Raw genomic sequence first — 23,466 nt, forward strand, 5'->3', positions numbered from 1 at the left:
CAGCACTTCCACCAGCACCAACTCCAAAGGTGTCGGCTGACACTCAGGTAATTGAAGAGTGGCCTGCTCTTCCAGAGGTATGTTGTCTTGTGTCTTCACTTATTAACACTTCTAATCCTTCACCTGCTCCCATCTTTAACCGATCGCATGATTCCATCTCTCACCGCTCATCTGTTTCCACTGCTAACTGCTCATCTGTTTCCACTGCTAACAGCTCACCTATTTCCACTTCTAACCGCTCACCTTCCGCTCCTAACAGTTCACCTGCTACCACTTCTAATAGTTCACATGCTTTTATTTCTAATTCTCCTTCACGAATTTTAGTAGGTGGTGGTGTGACACTTTACACCGTAACAGAGCAGCTTTATCACAATGACATTGCAAGAAGGATTGAAAGTAACTGTCAATGTGGCAAACCAGATGTTTTTGAGAACATGATAGGATGTGAGGCAAAACGTGGAAGAATCAATTGTGCTAAGTGGGTTCATCAGACATGTTCAGGAGTTTTAGAAGATTGGTACTGTGACGAGCACCGTGTTACTTGAACTTTTTATTGTATTTATAGTAGTATATTGTATCTAACTGTGTTGTAAATTTTGTTGTACATTACCGGTCATGATTTGACACGTTTGATTTACAATTATAAAGTAACAAACAATAGGTGTGAAATAAGCCATAAATAAGTTGATAAATCCAAAATAGTTTGTGATTACAGTAATTAGCATCATATATAGGTTTTTTTAATATTTTAAATTCATATCAGTAAATAGTTATTTCCGTTGACTACTTGAGGTATGCCCGAGCCTTGTGCAGGATATCTTGGTAGTTTTAAATATTTTAATAAACATAAATAAACATTTTCGCGGACTACTTGAGGTATGCCCGAGCCTTGTGCAGGATGTCTTGGTAGTTTTAATATTTTCATAAAAATAAATAAACATTTTCGCGGACTACTTGAGGTATGCCCGAGCCTTGTGCAGGATGTCTTGGTAGTTTTAATATTTTCATAAAAATAAATAAACATTTTCGCGGACTACTTGAGGTATGCCCGAGCCTTGTGCAGGATGTCTTGGTAGTTTAAAATATTTACATAAAAAATAAATAAACATTTTCGCGAACTACTTGAGGTATGCCCGAGCCTTGTGCAGGATATCTTTCATCTTTCTTAGTTTTAAATTTTCCCGAAAGTCTATAAATGTTCGTTTGTAAATATGTTTGATAATAGTTTACATGCATTACCTTTCAGTTATTTTTTAGGTAAGATAATTTCTATCACATAATTTTGATTTAAATGCTTTCAAACATAGACGTAGTTTTTTTTATTGTGATCTATAATTTAAAGTTTTCAGTTTTTATATCTTCTTTTTACAAGTACATTTTTAATTATCTATTTGCATGTGTAATCCTACTTATTTTTTCTTTATTTCAGGGTGGGGTACACTGCTAGCTAGGTCCTCGTCCTGTACCCTGGGATGACTATAAATGTCATGCAGAATGCTAGCAAAACAGTTTAAATATTATTTTACAGAATCAGTATTTAGATTATACACAAATTTGATATAGGAATTAAACTATTCTGGACTTTAGAATTGAATTTAGATTAGTCTGGACATGAAAATAATAAGAACATTGATCAGGAGGATTTTTTTTATAGTTTTTAAATTTGATAAAATGAATGGTTAAAATCTTAATATTTCGAAAAATTTGAAGTAAATACTTTTACATATAGATATGTAATTAGGCATCTTTCCTTGTCATGATAACGGTTAATTATGACACAGTCAACGTAAGTTGGTCAAGTCAAGTTTATTACCCCAAAAAAAAAATGGTTTTTCTGATTATTTAGTAATTTCTTAGTTATTAATGATCAAAATTTAACAATTTTCTAATTTTGTTATTTAAATAACAGAACATTAGGACTTTTCATCGGTCAGGTCATGTCGATATTGGTCAGGTCAATGTCAACGTTGGTCAAGTCACATTTTCGCAAGCTTTAATATTTTTTTTTCTATTTTTTTCTTATATTTATGTATTAAATGTTGAAATCTAATTAAATTTCAAATTTGAAACAAATCCTTCGAGAAATAAAAAAGTTATTAGCATTTTCATTTGGTCCTGTCATTCTCGATATTGGTCCTGTCATTGTCATCGTAGGTCAGGTCACGTTTTCGCAAGCTTTTGAAAAAAAATATAATTTTTTCTTTTTAAATTTATATATTAAATGATGAAATCTTATTATATTTTAAATTTGAAATTAATCCTATGAAAAATAAAAAAGTTATTAGCATTTTTCATTTGGTCCTGTCATTCTCGATATTGGTCCTGTCATTGTCAGCGTAGGTTAGGTCACGTTTTCGCAAGCTTTTGAAAAAAAATATAATTTTTTTTTTAAAATTTATATATTAAATGATGAAATCTTATTATATTTCAAATTTGAAATTAATCCTTTGAAAAATAAAAAAGTAATTAGCATTTTTCATTTGGTCCTGTCATTCGGTCCTGTCATTCGGTCCAGTCATTAGTGTAACCCGGGAAAATGCAAGCTCAACAAAATATAAAATTCTGAACACTAAGAGATATTTGAACACAATCAAGATGGAAATAAGCGACAGCGAGGATGAAAATGTCATAGAGAAATATATTAAATCTAATAAAGATTTGAATGCGATAGGATGGGCAGGTAAATCCAAGACATAACTGATCACCTTTTTAGAGCCTTGCACAAACACGGCACTTGTTTCATGTGTAACTGGAGAGCATGATTCTTATCAGAAAATCACATGGTCTCCTCCGAGACACGAACCCTCTGTATTACAAGTCAGGGCTTTAATTGACTGAGCTAAGAAGTACTTCCATAGGCATAGCTCAACTGCTTACCACCTTACGACAGGCTTAGTAATATACCTTATCGCTATTTGTCCGCCATTACTGGACATCACACAGGTTGCCGTAAAATTTTGACGTCATAATACAAAATAATGACGCCACAATGGAAAAGTGATTGTTGTATGACGTCAATAGTTCAAGCGGGACAGATTCTCGGGTCAGCCAGGAATAGCGATAAGGTGTATAATATCTACTACTCAAGGGAAGCAATCCCGTAACATTTCCTTCACATTAACAGTCATCATACCATTATGACTCTCACAACAAATACCCTGCTAGATATCCTCTCTAACCACCGTTGGTTTTTTAGTTGGTCGTTAAATGTAACCTTGGGAGAGCATGATTCTAATCAGAAAATCACATGGTCTCCTCCATTACAATTTACAAGTCAGCTCTTTAATAGACTGAGCTTAAGAAGTACTTCCCTTGCTCAATGGCTTTAGGCTGCCTAAGAATTTTCTTCCACACATGCTATGGTCTAGGTCCCCTTCCTATTTCATTCTAATGAAACAAGTGCCTGTAACCTTGCAGTACAATGTATCCTTATTTACTTCTTCTGCGGCTGGTGGTTAATATGTTAAATGGCCAAATTAAATAAACCGATTTTCATTCCCAAAGGAATACATGTTCACAAACACACAAACCTGTGATTCACCAAATCCCTGTTTATCTGCCATAACTTGGCATAAGATTACTACATACGTCCCAGACATTCACATTCAGGCCATATGTACTATTCAGTTACAGGGGAGATAAAATGTAAAAACTTAAAATGTTATTTTTTGCAACATCAAAATGTAACATATTGGTAAAAGATAAATTTTTCGACTGATATAAATCATTAGGCCAAATAAAAATATATGTGTGGTTCCAGTTACCCGACTAACCCTAGTTTAAACCCCGTCCCCAGAACTTTTTTTTCATTTCTGAACAATAAATTTTGAACGATCCCACTTTGTGGTATGTGAATTTCAATAATTAAATTCACAGAATTCTATCATCTAAATTTGCATTAGAAGTATCCACTACCAGTCAGGGGACTTATTGAAATAAGTGATTTTTAAATCACTTATTTAAGTAGCAAATTCGAAGTTTTGTCACAAATTGTGATTTTGTAGTTTTACCAAAATTTTAAACACATAGATTTAGATAATATCTTTTCATTAGTAAAATTGAAAAAAATGAACTTTTGCTTCTTTTAAGCAGCAAGGTTTATGCCGTTGATGCAACAATTAGCTGCAAATTCTATTTTAGTTGAAAAAATGCTATAAAAATGGCTTTACATAATGAACTGATACTTTCTTAACAGATTTTTCCCAGCAGTGGGAGTATTTTTCCTGTAAAATTCAAGGTTTCATCTTATAGATTATGTAATAAAATTCTACTGTTCGCGATCAAAATTTCACTGTTTGGGGGTGTTGAAATTTAAGTGGGGGTTATTAAAATAATGATACTTAAAGAAGTGATTTTTTGGAAGGAAATTGAGGTATGATACATAAACAAGTGATTTTTATGTCATTATCCTAGATTTAGTACAAGGTCATCACCTGACATGACCCCGTCATCCTATCAACACAGATGTTGGTTCTGATAATTTTAGCAACATAATTAGTCCCTGGATCAGTTGTATTCTATATTTAAAGCTACAATAAAATTAAATCACTTAGTCTAGTAGTTAATTTGTACTACTTAAATAGGTGATTATTACAGAAAGACAACTCTTACTTCCAACCTTTATGGACATAATGTTACTTGAATCAGTGATTTAGAAAATCACTCATTTAAGTAAGTCCCCTGACTGATTACGGCTATAAATGCAACAAATTCTTAACAGAATGCAACAAAATTAACTAAAACCGTAATGTGTGTTTGTTTACAACCAAACATATAGAAAATGGCGAACTTCTGGTAGGGGCGTGTTTAATACTGGAATCAGAAACGGTGAACATACAATTTTTCTGGATTTTTTCAATCCAAAATAAATTTTTAAAAAAATGCCGTCCTTCTGACCCTATTTTTTCCAGGATGTAACTGGAACCACACATATATTTTTCTCATCACTTGGCGTCCGTCGTCGTTAACTTTTACAAAAATCTTCTCCTCTGAAACTACTTGGCCAAATTTGACCAAACTTGGCCACAATCATCATTGGGGTATCTAGTTTAAAAAATTCGTAAGGGTTCCGCGGAACCCAGTGTCTCGCCTACTTTTGCTGTTAATCACAGGCTCAACAAAAATGAGGAAAAAAATTAATAAAAATATTTCTCTCTATACTATCTTTTGATTGTAAGTAGCTTCTGTCCAAGTTTGGTAAAAATCCAGGATAGTTTATGAATCTAATAAATGTTTTAAAAACTTAAACTGCAGACTGTATGTAATGTTAACTGGAAGAAAAACTAAGTCCATTTATAAGTAAAATACGGAAAAAATGGAACAAAATATTAACTAAATTTCCTTCTAGATACATGTTTGTACTAGCTTTTAATCATAACAAGCTTCTGTCCAAGTTTGGTACAAATCCAGGATAGTTTTAAGAAAGTTGTTAAAATTTTAAAAACTTTAACCACAGAGTGAATGTAATGTTAACTGGCAGAAAAACTAAGTCCATTTATAAGTAAAATACGGAACAAATGGAAATTTTTTTTCACAAAATTTTCTTCTGGATACTATCTTATGATCATAAACAAGCTTCTTTCCAAGTTTGCTAGAAATCCAGGATAGTTTAAGAAAGTTATTAAAATTTAAAAAACTTTAACCACAGAGTGAATATTTGTGGACGCCGCCGTAGACGACGCCGACGGAATGTAGGATCGCTATGTCTCGCTTTTTCGACAAAAGTCGAAGGCTCGACAAAAATGTGTCCGGTGACCCAGCCAACCAACCAAGATGGCCGCCATGGCTAAAAATAGAACATTAGGGTAAAATGTAGATTTTGGCTTATATCTCTGAAACCAAAGCATTTAGAGTAAATCTGACATAGGGTAAAACTGATTATCAGGTCAAGATCTATCTGTCCAGGAATTTTCAGACAACAAATCTGACAACCCGTTGTTGGGTTGCTGCCCCTGAATTGGTAATTTTAAGGAAATTTTGCAGTTTTTGGTTATTTTCTTGAATATTATTATAGATAGAGATAAACTGTAAACAGCAATAATGTTCAGCAAAGTAAGATCTACAAATAAGTCTCATGATCAAACTTGTCAGTCGACCCCTTTAGGAGTTATTGCCCTTTATAGTCAATTTTTAACAATTTTTCGTAAATTTTTGTAATCTTTTACAAAAATCTTCTTCTCTGAAACTACTGAGACAAATTTAACCATACTTGGCCATAATCATTATTGGGGTATCTAGTTTAAAAAGTTTGTCCGATGACCCTGCCTTCCAACCCTCATGGCCGACATGGTTAAAAATAGAACATAGGGGTAATATGCAGTTTTTGGTTTATATCTTTGAAACTAAAGCATTTAGAGCAAATCTGACAGGTGGCAAAAATGTTCATCAGATTTAGATTTATCTGCCCTGAAATTTCCAGACGAATCCGAAAACCCGTTGTTGGGTTGCTGCCCCTGAGTTAGTAATTTTACAGAAATTTTGCAGTTTTTTGTTATTATCTTAGATATCATTATAATATCTAATATCTAATATTATTAATTTTGATTTTAACCTTATTTTACATGATTTCCAAAGCATCAGTAAATACAGGTGAGCGACACAGGCTCTTGAGAGCCTCTAGTTTGTATTTGATTATCAAATTAATGTCTGTAATTTTTCACAAGGAATCGTATAAATGCATATGTCTATGATGTCATGCATGTCCTGTGTCAACATTTATGTATGGAAAAGATCAACAGTAATTTCTACACAAGAAAAGATCTTGCTAGTATTCTAGCTACTATTATTTCTACACAAGAAAATAACAAGAATCATACGAATAAAAAGACCAAAAAAAAAGCTCACTGGACCACCAAAAGAGTAGACATGAAGATATGAGAATAAAATAACCTGCTAGAAAAAACGCCCCCCAAAAAGGAAACCCTTTCACCCATGGACATAAATGAAGATTTTCAAAAGTTGACAGTAAAAATTATCACATATTTCCCAATTGTAAAATAGGTCTATTCTTCTAGTGGGAGACTATATATAATCTTTCTATTTTTGTACCTTCTTCTTTTTCTGATGTGGTATGATTACCAATGAGATAACTTTTCACCAGAGAACAAGTGATATAAAAGTTGTATCCAAGACTCAAATATCATCAGTACACATTCAATGGATTAAGTGTAAAGATCTGATAAACAGTGCATGAATTTGAGTATTTTTGTTTTATAATTTTTGCAGATAGTATTCCCCTGAGAATTTACCAGTTAGCAGGAGTGAACTGGTTGATTGACTGTTACAAGAAGGAGCATGGAGCTATTCTAGGAGATGAAATGGGTCTTGGTAAAACCTGTCAGGTATTAAACACAAACGATCTGCTGACTTAAGTCATTTTATTTTTAATTAAAATTTTAATACATGCCAGCCAGTTGGTTTAAACTAATTTAAAATATGTGTGAGTAAAATCGTCTCTCGCAATAATGACAATATGCTGGTAATTCAAAATGCAACAATTTATAGCTTTATGGGGATGAACATTTGATTTCCAGGGCTATGGGTTGTTTTAGTTGTGTATGAGAATTTTTTATAACTATTGATTTTCACTTGTTGCTAGAAGGACTCATTTGTATAAAATATTCTGTTCATTTTTTTTATTTTGTACACAATTATATTTTGTGGTGCAGAATATTTATTTTCATCCTGTTTTGAGCAAGATTTATTTATATCCAGTTATAACCAAGCAAGTACATGAAGTATACTCATTTCCAAAACTAAAGGGAGTTTCTCTGCTGCAATCTCATATCGAAACAACTCACAACAGGAGAAAATATTCATTCATGACAATTATATGCCAAAATTAGAATTTATTTACTGTCCAAATGTTTATTTCTTGTTAAAATTTTTGGGAAACTAAACCAAAACAATGAGATATCTTTGATTTTCCTCATCCTCATTTGTTGAGTATTTTACTACACATGTTGCACTGTTCACATGAGTTTTATTTTCTTTAAGACCATAGCTTTTATACTGTATAATCAGAGGTCAAAGAAGAAAGCTCAGCCGAGTCTAGTTGTATGTCCACGGTCCGTGTTAGAAAACTGGGATGCAGAAATTAAGAGGTAAATCAAAAATTAAAAAAGTCTAACAATAAAGACAGAGTAGATATTTACACGTTAGACAAGAACCAATGGTAGTAGAAGTTATTAAGTGATGACCTATTTCCTTATAATACATCCATCCATGCATATGATTATAAAATGGTTGTCAGAAGATCCATATGTACTGTTTACCATTTTAACTTTTGTTATTGTTATTAAACATGGTTAATAATAGGACTTTGTTCAATTAAAATAGACATACTCTATAGTTGCTTAAAAAGGTATATAATTGCTAACATCTACATCATTTGTACTCGATTGGATAGTTGCCTCATTGGCATTCATACCAAATCTCCTTATTTTATATTCTCTAATGTCGATTTTCATTTGGAGTTTCTTTCAAATTTCCACAGAGGTTTATGCCTTTTTAAACAAAATATCTGCTTCTTGAAAGTTTTTGATATAATTCAGAGGTTGATTATGAAATTTTTTGTTTTGCATACTTGTTGTCTTCAAAATTCAGTATATGGCAGTAAAATTCTAAAACAGGAAATTAAATAATATCAAACAATTCTTTTGTATCAAATAGAAAATAAACATTCTATATTAAACCTCTTATGTGTTTCTTTTATAGTATAATTAGGTTCTACAGATAAGAATAATAATTGAACATATTATAGTACAATTAGGTTCTACAGATAAGGTTTGAATATACTCTGCCATCAAAATAATTACTTGTCTGAACACCAGTACAGAATCTTATCAGTTGACTGATTGATATTTTCAGTCATTAAACAATTATGTAAAAGATTTATTTCTGAGTATGGCACAGTTGTTTTATTTTATAATGTAGGTTTGCACCAACTTTGAAGGTCCTATGTTATACAGGAGACAAAGAAAAGAGGAACGAGTTAGCTCAGAATATGAAGAATAAATCCCATAATATCAATATACTAGTCACAACATATGAGGTATTATATGACTGTTCAATGTGTTCATATGGCTTGCATTTATAAAAGGTCTTATGACTTTATATAACCATGTATTGATCCTTTTCAAACTACAAATAGATCATACAACATTAAGGGAAACTGAAAACAGAGTTTAAATACATTTACAAGTTATGTTTGGTCATTATGAAAACAAAAATGCATAATGCAGTTATATAAGGGCAGAGGGGAATTGTGTCCTTCTATTTTGGGATAGCTAAGGCATTGTCATACATTGTTTGACTTTTTGGGAAATGATCACAGAGCCAGAGATTAAGTATTTAAAGATACAACATAAAGCACCTGTTGATTAGACCTTATTAACCTGAAATATATTGAATTTTTCTTACAACCATTTAGTCATGTTTGTGTTGAAAGGTTTTTTATGAAGCAATTCAAACATTATTTTGGTTTTTATTTTAATACGTAAGTAAAAACTATAGAAAAAGGAATATATCATTGTTTATTCATAAAATTCTAACAGGCTCCAAGTTCAGGTATTTTTGCTGGTAGTTAAAACAGACCAAAAACTAATATTGTTTTGGTTTAAAAACTATTTTTTATAACACAATTAAATAAATGAATCTTATCTGGAGTAAAATAACAGCATCTGTTGGATAAGCGGAAATGTACTTGCTTCAGGCCAAAAAGAATAAAATCTTGGAATCAGATATTACAAACTTGGTACGTTGGAACCCCAGTAATAATTCAGAGTTGGCACTTTTGACAATGATAAACATGAGAATAGTATTATCATAACTATTTTAATCATTAAAAATAATTCATAAAAAAATCATAACTTTTGATGACTGAAATTCTTCTTTAGAAAAGTTATGTGTTACCTGTAAATATGAATACATTATACTGATTGACATAATAAAGAACCTAAAAGAGGGACGAAAGATACCAGAGGGACAGTCAAACTCATAGATCGAAAACAAACTGACAACGTCATGGCCAAAAATAATAGACAAACAGACAAATAATAGTACAGATGACACAACATAGAAAACTAAAGACTAAGCAACAAGAACCCCACCAAAAACTGGGGGTGATCTCAGGTGCTCCGGAAGGGTAAGCAGATCCTGCTCCACATGTGGCATCGGTCGTGTTGCTTATGTTATTACAAATCCGGTAAATAGTCTTATTTGGTAGGTCACATTCATGAAAAGGGAAGGGTATTGAAGTTACGACATAAGGAACATATCCGATATCATCTGTGAAACGGTTATTCCATAACGGTCAACCAACTCGTGATGGCGTCCATAAAATTTACGAAGGGATGATTTCAACTTCACCATTTGGAACTCTTGGTTTAATAGCTTCCTTGTGAGCAGCAATCCTCTATCAAGGAAATCATGATAGGAAATACAAGCCCGGGAATATCGTATCAATTGGAAGATATATACTCCGTATGCAGGCGCTGCTGGAATGTTGCTACATAGAAATGGAAAGTTCACAATTGGGAATCTGAAATCATCTCTTTTGTCGTAAAGTTTTGTTTTCAACCGACCCTCATTGTCAATTTCTAGATGTAAGTCAAGATATGAGGCAGACTTAATTGTATCTGTAGTATCCTTTATCTCTAGTTCGATGGGATAGATTCGTTCAACATAGTCACCAAATTTTGTATTATTAGTGAGAGAACATCTATATAGCGGGACGTTAACAGTAACAAAAAAAATTCAAACTTCAAAATGCATTTAGACAGACTATAACATTTTGATATGTTGTTTTATACACATTTTAGTTATGTCTGAAAGACAGTGGATTTTTATCGTCTATTCCTTGGACCTGTTTAGTAGTGGATGAAGCTCACAGACTAAAGAACAATGAATCACAACTTCATCTGACACTTAAAGAGGTACGTACCAGCTCATATAAGAATCATGCAAAATTTGATTCATGAGAGGAACGCTTACAAATAAAAAATATTAATATCTGATTTAGGATATATAACTATGTTGAAATTTGTATATAGTTTTTTATATGGACTCTTACAAGGTGAGATATAAATTCTATAGAATGCATTATAAAACTCATGTTGAGGGAGATAACTCCATTAATATCCTATAGAATCTATTGTAAAATGTTTGCCAATTATCTGCTCTTGTAAGTCAGCAAATAGACCATATTACTCATTCCTTTCATCTACACCCATACTACAACTGATTGACAAAAATAAACATTTGTAGTCTTTCATGAAGTGTATCACAAAATTTGGATTTTGCATGATTCTTATATGGACAATACTATTGTAAATTATAAATAGCTCAGTTGATAAGTATATATCTGAAAACAAATGATGAAAAGTAAGATTTCTTTTCTGAGATCTCACTCCTTTTTTGTAAAAAAGCAGACTCTTGTGCAATGCAGGGAGTAAATATGTGGAAATTTCAATTTAGAAAAGATACAAAGTTTGTGAAACAGTAAAAGTGGGATTTGATAACAATAACAAAAATACAAGCTGCAATGATTTCACATATAACCTCTATCAAGTTATGATGTCATGTATGTCCACAGAAAAGATGGCTCCTGCGGCATCAACGATTTGCTAAAATTTGTGAATTTGAGAACCACTAATAGTAAATCAATGGTATTTAGTATGCAGTTGTATATGCATTGGCACATCTCATTTCCATGGAGATGAGTAAGCCCTGCCCCTTCAGTCATGGTCTATTGACTTTGAAACTTTTGCATAGTATACATGTTAAAGTTTGTGATTAGGTTGACAGTTTAAGGGGAACCACTTATGATAAGTCAGTGATATTTGGTATGAAGTTGTACAAGCATTGGAACATCTCATTTGTATGGAGATTATTTGGCTTTGCCCCCGTCAGTCATGGTCTATTGACTTTGTAACTTTTGCATAGTTTAGATGTCAAAGTTGATGATAAGGTCATTTCAAAGGGAACCACCTATGAAAAGGTAATGATATTTGGTATGCAGTTGTACAAGAAGTTGTACATTTCATTTCAATGAAGATGATTTGGCCCTGTAATCTCAGTCATGGTCTGTTGATTTTGAAACTTGAGCTTAGTTTACATGTTAAAGTTTGTGATTAGGTCAATTTAAGGGAAACTTTTGGTATGCAGTTGTTTTAGCATTGGAATATGTTATTTCCACAGAAACTATTTGGCCCTGCACCAGTCATGGTTCATTAACTTTGAATATTTTTCATATTTTACATTTCAAAGTATTGCTATGTAAATTTCAAGATTTGGAATTTTCTATCGAAATAACATACAGGCGAGACATATCTCTGTGTCAGCAGTTTATTATACTTGTTGGGTTTATAATTTACATGTATATTACCATTAAACATTATGCATTTACAGTGGGATATACCACACAGTGTGTTGTTGACAGGTACACCTGTGCAGAACAACCTCCAGGAACTGTATTCACTACTGAGTTTTATAGCTCCAAGAAAATTCAGAAAATCTGGGCAAGACAAATTTGTTGATAAATTCAGTGATATGGATAAGAATGGTAAGTTTGTTGATACTTGCTTATACTGAACGCCTTTAAAAAGTGAAAGTGTTTAAGATTTAACCCTTGATAAAACATAAACTTGGCTAATCTGAACGATAAGTAAACAGATACCTGTCTAATATGGACTATAAGTAAACAGATACCTATCTAAACCAAATTTCTTTGAAAGTGAAACCTATATATGAAATGAAACCCTATAAAACTTTAAAAACAAAAAAACAGATACCTGCCTGTAATGAACACTATAAACAAATCACTGAATTATTTATAGAGAAAATGGTGTCTGATTCATCTATCATCAACTTCCTGTTTACAAATACTTTTCTATTCTAAACATTATGGCGATGTATGAATGTTTGTCATATTTTTCTAAGGAACTACAAATAATTGCTTCCTGAATTTGTTATGAAAGGAGTAGGCCTGGTAAGAACCCTTTTGGCACCAAAATATAGAGCTTTTACAAATTTGTTAAAAATGTAAACTTTTAGTTATTTATTGGAAAGTAGAATACTTTTGTTACATAAAAATGATCTGTCTTTTGACAATACGATAGACATGAATCAGGTACTAGCATCATTAGTTCATGCAAAAATACTGAAATCTTCACAATTTTAGCATTTGTGCTAATTTTAAGACGGTTTTTGTCTAAAATGGAAGTGGCCGCACTTGTGTTCAGTCTTAATATTTATATATATGTTGTATTTAATGATAATACATAACATATACAAATGTTGAGACTGAACACGAATGTGGCCACTTCCATTTTAGACAAAAACAATCTGAAAAGAGACGTTTTATGGCATACTTGATAGATTCTTTATATTTAAGCTTGAATTTGAGCATCTTTTACCAAAATCAGTTCAAATCTTTAACATGAACTAAACCTGTCCGAAGTCAGGGGTCTGTTGTTCAGTGGTTGTCGTTTGTTGGTGTGGTTCATAAGTGTTTCTCGTTTTTTGTATAGATTAGACCGTTGGTTTTCCTGTTTGAATTATTTTACACTAGTCATTTTGGGGCCCTTTATAACTTGCTGTTCGGTGTGAGCCAAGGCTCTGTTTTGAAGGCCCTACTTTGACCTATAATTGTTAACTATTTATACATTGTGACTTGGATGGAGAGTTGCCTCATTGGCACTCATACCACGTCTTCTTATTTATATATAATTGAATCGACTAAAGTAGACACTTGTGTTTAAAAAATGTCAAAAAATTTTCATCAGATGAGCTTCGAATTTTAAGTCGAAATTAGCTCTAACTGGACATTCTCTTTTATTATAAGACTTCATGCCAGCAGGCTATACTGTGTGACATGGTTTCAGATTCATTTCTCATCAACTGCCTCTTTATATTAATTTAACACATACTGGCAATTCTTGAAATATTTATCACATTTTTCTATGGAACTACACACAAGAGCTTCCTGAAGTTTGCTATCAGGCTTCATGTGAACATGTTTACCATGTAATGTGTTTTCAGATTCATTTTTCTTCAACTTCCTTTTTACCGAATACTTAAAGCTGGGGTATCATTAGCAAGCAATAGCTCACAGTTTTATCTGTTAATTAAATATATATATATATGTATATTGTCAGGATAACTTCTTTGTGGAAAATAACATTTTTATCTCAATTACACTTACAGGTATGAAGGAACTTCACAGTCTTTTAAAACCTTATCTGTTAAGGAGAACAAAAGATGAAGTTTTAAAGGATCTTCCTAAAAAGTCAGAGATTGTTATGTTTCATGGAATATCTAAATTACAGAAAAAATTGTATAAGGCAATACTTACCAAAGATATCAGTGAGTCATTTATTGTCCTTAAGCAAATGTCCAGAGATGTCTGTTTATAGAAATATATTGGTAAACAAGATGCAGTATATTAAGATTTTTATCATTAGCATTTTTGTCGAGCCTGCGCAGAAAGCTCGACATAGGGATAGTGATCCGGCGGCTGCGGCGGCGGTGGCGTTAGCTAACTTCTTAAACGCTTTATATTTTAGAGGGTGGAAGATCTGGATGCTTCATGCTTTGTATATGGATGACTCATGTTACGAAGTTTCTGTCAGTCACATGTCCAATGTCCTTGACCTCATTTTCATGGTTCAGTGACTACTTGAAAAAAAAGTTAAGATTTTTTGTAATGTTAAATTCTCTCTTATTATAAGTAATAGGATAACTATATTTGGTATGTGCGTACCTTGCAAGGTCCTCATGCTCGTCAGATAGTTTTCACTTGACCTCGACCTCATTTCATGGATCAGTGAACAAGGTTAAGTTTTGGTGGTCAAGTCCATATCTCAGATACTATAAGCAGTAGGTCTAGTATATTCCGTGTATGGAAGGACTGTAAGGTGTACATGTCAAGCTGGCAGGTGTCATCTGACTTTGACCTCATTTTCATGGTTCAGTGGTTATAGTTAAGTTTTTGTGTTTTGGTCTGGTTTTCTTATACTGTATGCAATAGGTCTACTATATTTGGTGTATGGAATGATTGTAAGGTGTACATGTCTAGCTGGCAGGTTTCATCTGACCTTGACCTCATTTTCATGGTTCAGTGGTCAAAGTTAAGTTTTTGAGTTTTGTTTTTTTTTTCTAACACTGTATGCAATAGGTCTACTATATTTGGTGTATGGAATGATTGTAAGGTGTGCATGTCTAGCTGACAGGTGTCATCTGACCTTGACCTCATTTTCATGGTTCAGTGGTCAAAGTTAAGTTTTGGAGTTTTGGTCTTTTTTTCTAATACTATATGCAATAGGTCTACTATATTTGGTGTATGGAATGATTGTAAGGTGTACATGTCTAGCTGGCAGGTGTCATCTGACCTTGACCTCATTTTTGGTCTTTTTTTCTAATACTTTATGCAATAGTTCAACTATATTGGGTGTATGGAAATATTTTATGATCTATATGTCAGTCACGCAGGTTTTATTTGACCTTGACCTCATTTTCAAGGTTCATTGCTCAGTGTTAAATTTTTGTGTTTTGGTCTGTTTTTCTTAAACTATAAGCAATAGGTCAACTATATTTGTTGTATGGAAGAATTGTTAGCTGTACATGCCTGCCTAGCATGGTTCATCTGACCTTGACCTCATTTTCATGGTTCATTGGTCAATGTTTAGTTTACTTGGTTAATGTTAAGTTTATGTGACAGTTGTAATAAAACTTTATATTTAGGACTATCAACATAATATCAATGATTAGTAAAGAAGGCGAGACATTTCAGCGTGTGCACTCTTGTTATATTACAGTGCATTTTTCAAAGGGGTATCATCCCTTGTGAAAATTTATGGTTTTCAAACCCTCAAATTTTATTCCTGGAGACGTTAATATTTTTCATTAATTTATAAGATACAATTAGCTAATTCAAAAAGTTGTTAAAGAATATAATGTTATCTGAAAAATAAGAAATGCAGGACAGCTTGCTATATAAAAATATTTTTAAAGAACATAACTTCAAATAAAAAATAAGTTTCATCTTTCTTTATAGGTGCGTTTGAAACGGTAAATTATCGTGGAGAAATAAGTGCTCCAAATTTAATGAACATTTTAATGCAGCTAAGAAAATGTGTCAATCATCCTTATCTGTTTGATGGTAAGTTTTTAAAGGTTATGAATATTATAAAAGGAGATGTGGGGTATAAATTCAATGAGACAGCAACCCAACTACACAAATATTTAAAAGACATCTAGTTTTTAAAGTAGCTTTTTTAACAAAATAGACAGCTTTTACTACTGTAAAGTAGTTTTATTTTCACAGTGTTTATTTCATAACTTCTAGGACAAAACCTGTTTTCAGTATTTCATCCTTTTTTCATGCCCTGAGTCCAGCTTCAATCAATCGATCAAAATATCTTTCCTGCGGTTTAAATCACCCTTTCAAATATTAAGCAATCAAAATGCTCTATACTTATTTTATTTACAAAAAAAAAAAATTAAAATTTTTGATGCATGAGCAAACGCCTTTGAAAAACAGAGATGATATCATTATAGCTATAAATAGAAATCTATAAAAGCCCAGAGATGACGAAATGGGAAACAATTCAAATGAGAAACCAATGGCCTGATTTATACCTAAAAAACAAATGCATAAACACTCATGGCAGACAGCAACCAACAACAACCGCTGAGTTACATGCCCGTGACTTGGGACAAGGACACAAAGAATGTGGCCAGTTATAGCATGTTTTCCTATACTTTTATATGTAGAAACTTCATATAATTTGTCTTAATCACAAGGACACCAAGCACAACTATATACACAATTTACTTTCCAATCCTGGAATATATGTTTTGAAGAAGGTATTTCCAACTGATTTTTTACTCTTAGTGTGAAGCCTAGGAATGTCTTTTATCTCTCCTTAGGTGTTGAACCAGAACCTTTTATGATTGGAGATCATTTAATAGATGTGAGTGGAAAACTAGCATTAATGGATAAAATGTTGTCTTATCTGAAGTCAGCGGGACATAAAGTGTTATTGTTCTCACAGATGACCCACATGTTGGACATTCTACAAGATTATCTTGGTTATAGAGGTCAGTATATACAAGGACCATATAAAAATATTTCAAGGTGAACACCAAGTATATAGTTGTAATAGGGTTGAAGACGATATATCATTTCCTTCTTCATTGTTTCAATAAACAACTAAGAGTACTTTGAAAAACAATATTAAATTCAGAACACATAGAATAAAATCCGAAATAGAAAATCCAATTAATAGGGATGAGGAGCCACACAACAGGTCAAAGTTTAATATTCCATTCAACAAAAACGAACTATATAAGGTGCTTAAGACCAAAAAGACAACCGCCCGGTGATGACTGTGTAACATACAAAATGTTTAAACATGTGCCTGATAGTATGATCAATATCGTGTTGCAATTAATCAATAAGGTGTGGGTAACTGGTCAACTACCACACCGCTGGAAACTTGGAAATGTAGTCCTATACTAAAACCTAATAAAAATAAATCTGACCCTAAATCCTACAGACCTATTTCTCTTACGTCTAATTTTTGCAAACTGATGGAAAGCATGATTAATGTAAGGCTTAAATATCTTTTAACCGAAAAAAATATTATAAAAGAAAAACAAAGTGGGTTTCATGAAGGTTGCTCTACAATTAACCACCTATTGCGACTCGAAACAGACTTGAAAAAAGCCAAAGTATGTAAACAATTCCCACTGGCAATATTCCTCAATATTGAAAAAGCATTCGATCTAGTATGGCGTTTTGGTTTATTTAAAAGTGTAAAGATTATGGTATAAATGGTAGATTATTAAATTCATCAAAGATTTTTGCAAGGTAGAAAAATACAAGTAAAAGTAAAAGTAAATCAAGAAACCTCAAACGAATATGACCTCATCTATGGTATCCCACAATGCAGTGTGATATTTATTTTCCAGCTACTTTCTGCTCTCATTATGTTTCATTTTTATTTAAAGTTTTCTGTCAAAAACTCGGATATATGATCCTGAGGAAATTCTAAGTTCTTTTAATATTTTGTATTTCACTTATTGTGAGGTCACACAAAATCTTTACATGTTAATTTTAGAAGTAATTTATTTATTTCTAGAATGAAGGAATAGTTTCAAAGACAGCGCAATGTCCAAGAAAAAGAAATATGAAAGATTATGTTAGGTTTTATACCAATACATTTTGATTCTTAAAAATCAATGGTGATGTAGAGGGGAAATTAAAAATTAAATGTAAAAAGGAGAAAATAGTGAAAACATCCAATAAAAGAAAAACATTATCGTTAATTTAGAGTAGTTTGTAGAGTTTTCTTGTATATTGTAGGTTATAGTTATGAAAGGTTAGATGGATCTGTCAGAGGAGAAGAAAGATTTATTGCTGTTCAGAACTTCAACAAAAATGAAGATACTTTTGTATTTCTGCTTAGTACAAGAGCAGGTAAATAGCTTAACCTTTCTTTTAGCAGGCAAGAATTTGTCACTTTAAAAAAAAATACATATAAATTTTTCTGATAAACTAAAAGGACATTTATTAATTTGTTTGTAATTTATAAAAGTTTTTGTGTTTTACTACCAAAACCTGGTTGTTTTTTTTTTTCATTCTCAGTATTGAAAATGACTTTTTGGTGAATATTGTACATTGCATCATAATTTAAAAAATAAAATTTGTCTTTAGGAGGTCAGGGGTTAAATTTGGTGGCAGCAGACACTGTGATATTTGTAGATAGTGATTTTAACCCACAGAATGATTTACAAGCTGCAGCAAGGGCTCATAGGATTGGTCAAACAAGGTAAGACCCACATACTGAAGCAAGGGCTCAGGATTGGTCAAACAAAGTAAGACACATATATTGAAAGAAGGGCTCATAGGATTGGTCAAACAAAGTAAGACGCATATACTGAAAGAAGGGCTCATAGGATTGGTCAAACAAGGTAAGACACATATACTGAAGCAAGGGCTCATACAATTGGTCAAACAAGGTAAGGATGTAGCAAGGCCTCGTAGGATTGGTCATACAATATAAAGTCCATAGAATAATAAAAATAGTCAATTGGATTGATAAACAAAAGGAATAAGGTCCATATGCTGACACTAGTCTATTGAAAGTAGGCTACCTAAAGGACAATGGGAATCATGATCTATGAAGCAAAAAATTTAAAAAGGCATCTTGAATTTTGTAAACAGTTAATAATAAAACCCTAAGGTGTCAATATATGTAGTTTATTTTACTTTTGGTGTCATTCATTTAGCTACTTCTAATGTGGCTTCATTTTATATTTTATTGTAGACCTGTGAAGATAGTTCGACTTATTGGTAAAAACACAGTGGAGGAAATAATACTGAAGAGAGCTGAGGACAAACTTAAACTGACAGAAAAAGTTATAGAGGAAGGAGAATTCTCACTGGGATTGTCTAAACAGAAATTATTTACTGATGATAAAGTTAAGGTATGTATGGGGCTCCTAAATAATGAACACAATGTTACAACAGTCCATTGTGAAATAATTGGAAACAAACCTAAAAAGTAAAGGTACAATGCCCTCAGGTATGGCTAGCCATAGTTTTTAGCTGTTCTGTATAGATCTGTTTACTTTTAATGTTTGTATTATATTATTTATTTTGATACTAAGATAATTTTTTAACATTTAAAACTTTCTTCCGAATTTCACTAACTTTTCCAATTAGCAGGGAAAAACAAAAATAGTAAGTCCAAGATACAGTATAGCTATAATTTTGGCCATAAGAAGATAGAAGAAAATTATAACAAAACACACACAAATATAGATCAAACAACAAGAACCCCACAAAAACTAAGTCAAATTCAATTTCTCCAGAAAAAATGTATATTATCATGGGACATGGAAGTATTTATCCTGTGGACAAAATGTGGAGAAAAAACCAACTTATAGTATATCAGCAGGAAATGGCTAAAATTTCACCAGAAAAGATCAGCACCTATGAAATTTCTGATACCATATTATTATTTCAGCTGACAATCATACTGAAATTATAGGTTGTTATTGTGTTTCATTTTGTTGTAAGACAAGCTAACACTGAAGTTTAGGGTAAATAGCTTAAGAACTATTTTAATTCTCGCTTTATTTACAGCTGACAGACATACTGAAGTTTGGAGTAGATGATCTGTTGAAAGATGATGACAGTTCTGAGTTGGATCTGGACTTCACAGAACTGTTAGGTCCTACTGTGGGAGGTGAATGGCAGGTCAAGGAAGAAGTTATCGAGGAAGAGAAGGCAGACCAAAGTGAAGAAGAGGTTAGTTAGGGTTGTAGGGGAGGTAACTATTAGGTCCTACTATTAGGTCCTACTGTGGGAGGTGAATGGCAAGTAAAAGAAGAAGGTATCAAGGAAGAGGAGGCAGACCAAAGTGATGAGGAGGTAAGTTAGGGTTGTAGGGGAGGTAACTGTTAGGTCCTACTGTGGGAGGTGAATGGCAAGTCAAGGAAAAAGTTATTGAGGAAGAGCAGGCAGACTAAAGTGAGGAGGAGGTTAGTTAGGGTTGTAGGGGAGGTAACTGTTAGGTTGTACGGTGGGAGGTGAATGGCAATTAAAAGAAGAAGTTATCGAGGAAGAGGAGGCAGACCAAAGTGATGAGGAAGTTAGTTAGGGTTGTAGGTCTTTTTTATGGGCGGTATAATTTGCCAAAAATAACCTGAATTAGACAACACCATGTCCAGAAAAATGCTTTTGTGTAGTAAATATTTTATCATCAGTCCATAATGGCTGAATACCATGTAAATACTTTGATGATTATATATTAGTATGATATATTAGAATGAACAAATTACGATATATAGATTCTGATTGGACAAGAGTGAAACAGGTCATTATATCAAATAAAAGACTGACACTTTTGGAGTATTGTATAACTTATTGGTATCATTTCTAGTTTTTTATGGAGAGGATTTTAACAGTTAATTTCAAAGTTGCCTTAGAAGAATTTTTTTTGTGTTGTTTTTCAGTATTATAAATCATTGCACTTTTTCAGTATAAAACTAGTCTATCAACAATCATGAATATGATTGATACCGAAACATTTGAATACATACGCTAATCTTACACCTACTATTGAAATATTGTATATATTTGTGACAGATGCCAGATGATCATGGACCCCAGAGTATGTATGTATTTGAGGGAACAGATTACTCAAAAGAACCGTCTACTGCTGATCAAAAGGCATTCGAGGAATTAATAGAAGGTATTTTTCAATACAATGAAACAATTTGAATTAAATTCTCTTAGCATTTTGATATAAAAACATTAAATTCAAATTGTTTCATTGGTAAAATAGAACTCCTTCCATTCTACCTATGTTTTTGTAATATCAGATGAAATGTACTTTTTTGGGAGATGTTTAAAATCACATGAAGTTTTTGTTAAAGTATATGAAAAAGGCTTGCCCATAAGAAATACGTGAAATTTGCCAATTACTTTTTTTTTTTAAACAATTAACGTGTGGCTATCTTGATTCCTGTTCTTCAGGTGAAAATTCAGTAATACAGTGCTCCTGTAAAATTGCTATGGTGACATCAATAATAAAAAAGGCAACCATGCCTCATGTCTCACAGAATGGAAATAATTATTGCTAGACCATTGAAAAAAGTGAAATTTTGCCTACATAACATCTACAAATAATAACAGAAACAGATTCTTTCACTGCATCTTGTGGGATATCATATATCTCCACTATTGACCTTTAAATTTCATACATTTGAAATGACTGAAAGGCCTTAGTTTTTGAAATTAAAAAATTTATCTGTCTCTTTTTAATTAATGTTGCATCTAAATCAATACAGTGGTGGCATAATATTCCATGGAGTAGAAAATTCATACGTATTATCTGCACATCCCAGTAAATTTCTGTTTTATTTCAAAAACATTTTGATACCAGCTCTAGAAAAGGGTTAGTGTCAACATTTAACAATTAAAAAATAATAATATAAAGAATAACAAGTATTTGTTGGATTTGCAGCTTCTAGAGTTGTATTAGAGGAAGATTTAGGAGAGAGATCATTGCGGAGAAAAACTTCACTGTTAATGGGACCTCTAGCAGAAGGTGGCAGAAAACCAAGAAAACAACTAACACCTGAAGAGCTGGAGGAGAGAATGAGAAAAGTGGGTTTTTTCGTTTTCACAGATAATTAATTTGGTGTTTAAGCCTTTTCTAGCTGACTTTGCTCTATTTATTCTTTTAATTTCTTGTTGTATTTATATAATAGAAGATCCAAGTGTAAAATCCAAGTGTAACTCATAAGCAACAATTTCTAATCATGTTATTTTTCTATTTTGCAATATCAAATAGATTATGAAAATATGTTGGTTAACAGTAAAGCAGTTAATTTGATATTCTTATGCAATTTTGATTTGACACTGTCATATAATTTTGAGGGGTAAAGTCCTGATTTACCTTCCAGAACTGCATGTGCAGTAACATGTGATGTTTTTGTTAATCTATAAATTCATTCAACAGACACAATTTGGTAATTACTATAGAATAAGAATAATGGTAAATAGGAGATAATTGTATCATGTGTATTGTATTTTAAGCTTAGCCTTCATAAAATGTAGATTAAACTGCTGCGAATTGAGTTAACGTAGCAAAGAGTAGCTTAAAAATACCATAAATTAAAAAGTCAGTGAAACTGAATTATCGTCTTTGGCATCTACATAATGTCATGTCATTGGTATACTCCCTATGTCAAACATATACACTACACTTAATTATACTTTTCATACTCTTCTGAATGGTTAAAATATTGACAAAAAGAAGATTTTGAGGCACAAAATGTAACTTTTTTGTTTATTTTTTTGAGAAATTACACACCAAAAAAAATTTGGAATTCAAAATGGTGGCTTTACTTTTACAACCCTATAAAATTACAGAAAGTAGCATTCAATTCTTATAATTACATTTTTACGCTACATATAAATAAGAAGATGTGGTATGAGTGCCAATGAGATAACTCTCCATCCAAGTCACAATGTGTAAAAAGTAAATAATTATAGGTCAAAGTACAGCCTTCAACACGGAGCCTTGGCTCACACCGAACAGCAAGCTATAAAGGGCCCCAAAATAACTAGTATGAAACAATTCAAACAGGAAAACCAGCAGTCTAATCTATATAAAAAACAAGAAACTAGAAACACTTATGAACCACACCAATAAACGACAACCTCTGAACAACAGGCTGCTGACTTGAAAATTATGATTTTTAGCCAATTTTTTTTATCCATGATTTTGAATATCATGCAGTGTTGTAAGGTCACAAAATTTATTATTTTGGGATATTTGAATTTTTTGATTAGTTATTCTTTATATTACATTGACCATGAACTTTTTATTATGGAATAAAGTAGAAAATACAAGGAACTATATCTTTGTTCTTTGCATTCTTAAATCG

The 23,466-nt window shown here is 32.2% G+C and overlaps 1 protein-coding gene across 2 annotated transcripts in view; it reads left to right on the forward strand.

The window, feature by feature from the left end:
* The first annotated feature begins 2,532 nt into the window (after positions 1 to 2,532).
* LOC127704590 (chromodomain-helicase-DNA-binding protein 1-like) overlaps positions 2,533 to 23,466 on the forward strand; it is a 30,175-nt gene continuing 9,241 nt past the window's right edge. Inside the window, exons 1-16 of one of the 2 annotated variants that reach the window (XM_052208713.1) lie at positions 2,533 to 2,680; positions 7,225 to 7,340; positions 7,996 to 8,102; positions 8,935 to 9,052; positions 10,821 to 10,934; positions 12,409 to 12,562; positions 14,206 to 14,364; positions 16,055 to 16,159; positions 16,930 to 17,100; positions 18,368 to 18,481; positions 18,719 to 18,833; positions 19,332 to 19,491; positions 20,153 to 20,240; positions 20,364 to 20,440; positions 21,158 to 21,263; positions 22,038 to 22,180. In XM_052208713.1, the coding sequence (XP_052064673.1) occupies positions 2,596 to 2,680; positions 7,225 to 7,340; positions 7,996 to 8,102; positions 8,935 to 9,052; positions 10,821 to 10,934; positions 12,409 to 12,562; positions 14,206 to 14,364; positions 16,055 to 16,159; positions 16,930 to 17,100; positions 18,368 to 18,481; positions 18,719 to 18,833; positions 19,332 to 19,491; positions 20,153 to 20,240; positions 20,364 to 20,440; positions 21,158 to 21,263; positions 22,038 to 22,180 (1,932 nt within the window). In that variant the 5' untranslated portion in view covers positions 2,533 to 2,595. Of the gene's footprint in view, positions 2,681 to 7,224; positions 7,341 to 7,995; positions 8,103 to 8,934; positions 9,053 to 10,820; positions 10,935 to 12,408; positions 12,563 to 14,205; positions 14,365 to 16,054; positions 16,160 to 16,929; positions 17,101 to 18,367; positions 18,482 to 18,718; positions 18,834 to 19,331; positions 19,492 to 20,152; positions 20,318 to 20,363; positions 20,441 to 21,157; positions 21,264 to 22,037; positions 22,181 to 23,466 lie in introns of both variants that reach the window. The other variant, XM_052208712.1, reaches the window with a different exon arrangement.

Source organism: Mytilus californianus, unplaced genomic scaffold (assembly GCF_021869535.1).
Source record: "Mytilus californianus isolate M0D057914Y unplaced genomic scaffold, xbMytCali1.0.p SCAF_6, whole genome shotgun sequence".
Classification (NCBI taxonomy): Eukaryota; Metazoa; Mollusca; class Bivalvia; order Mytilida; family Mytilidae; genus Mytilus; species Mytilus californianus.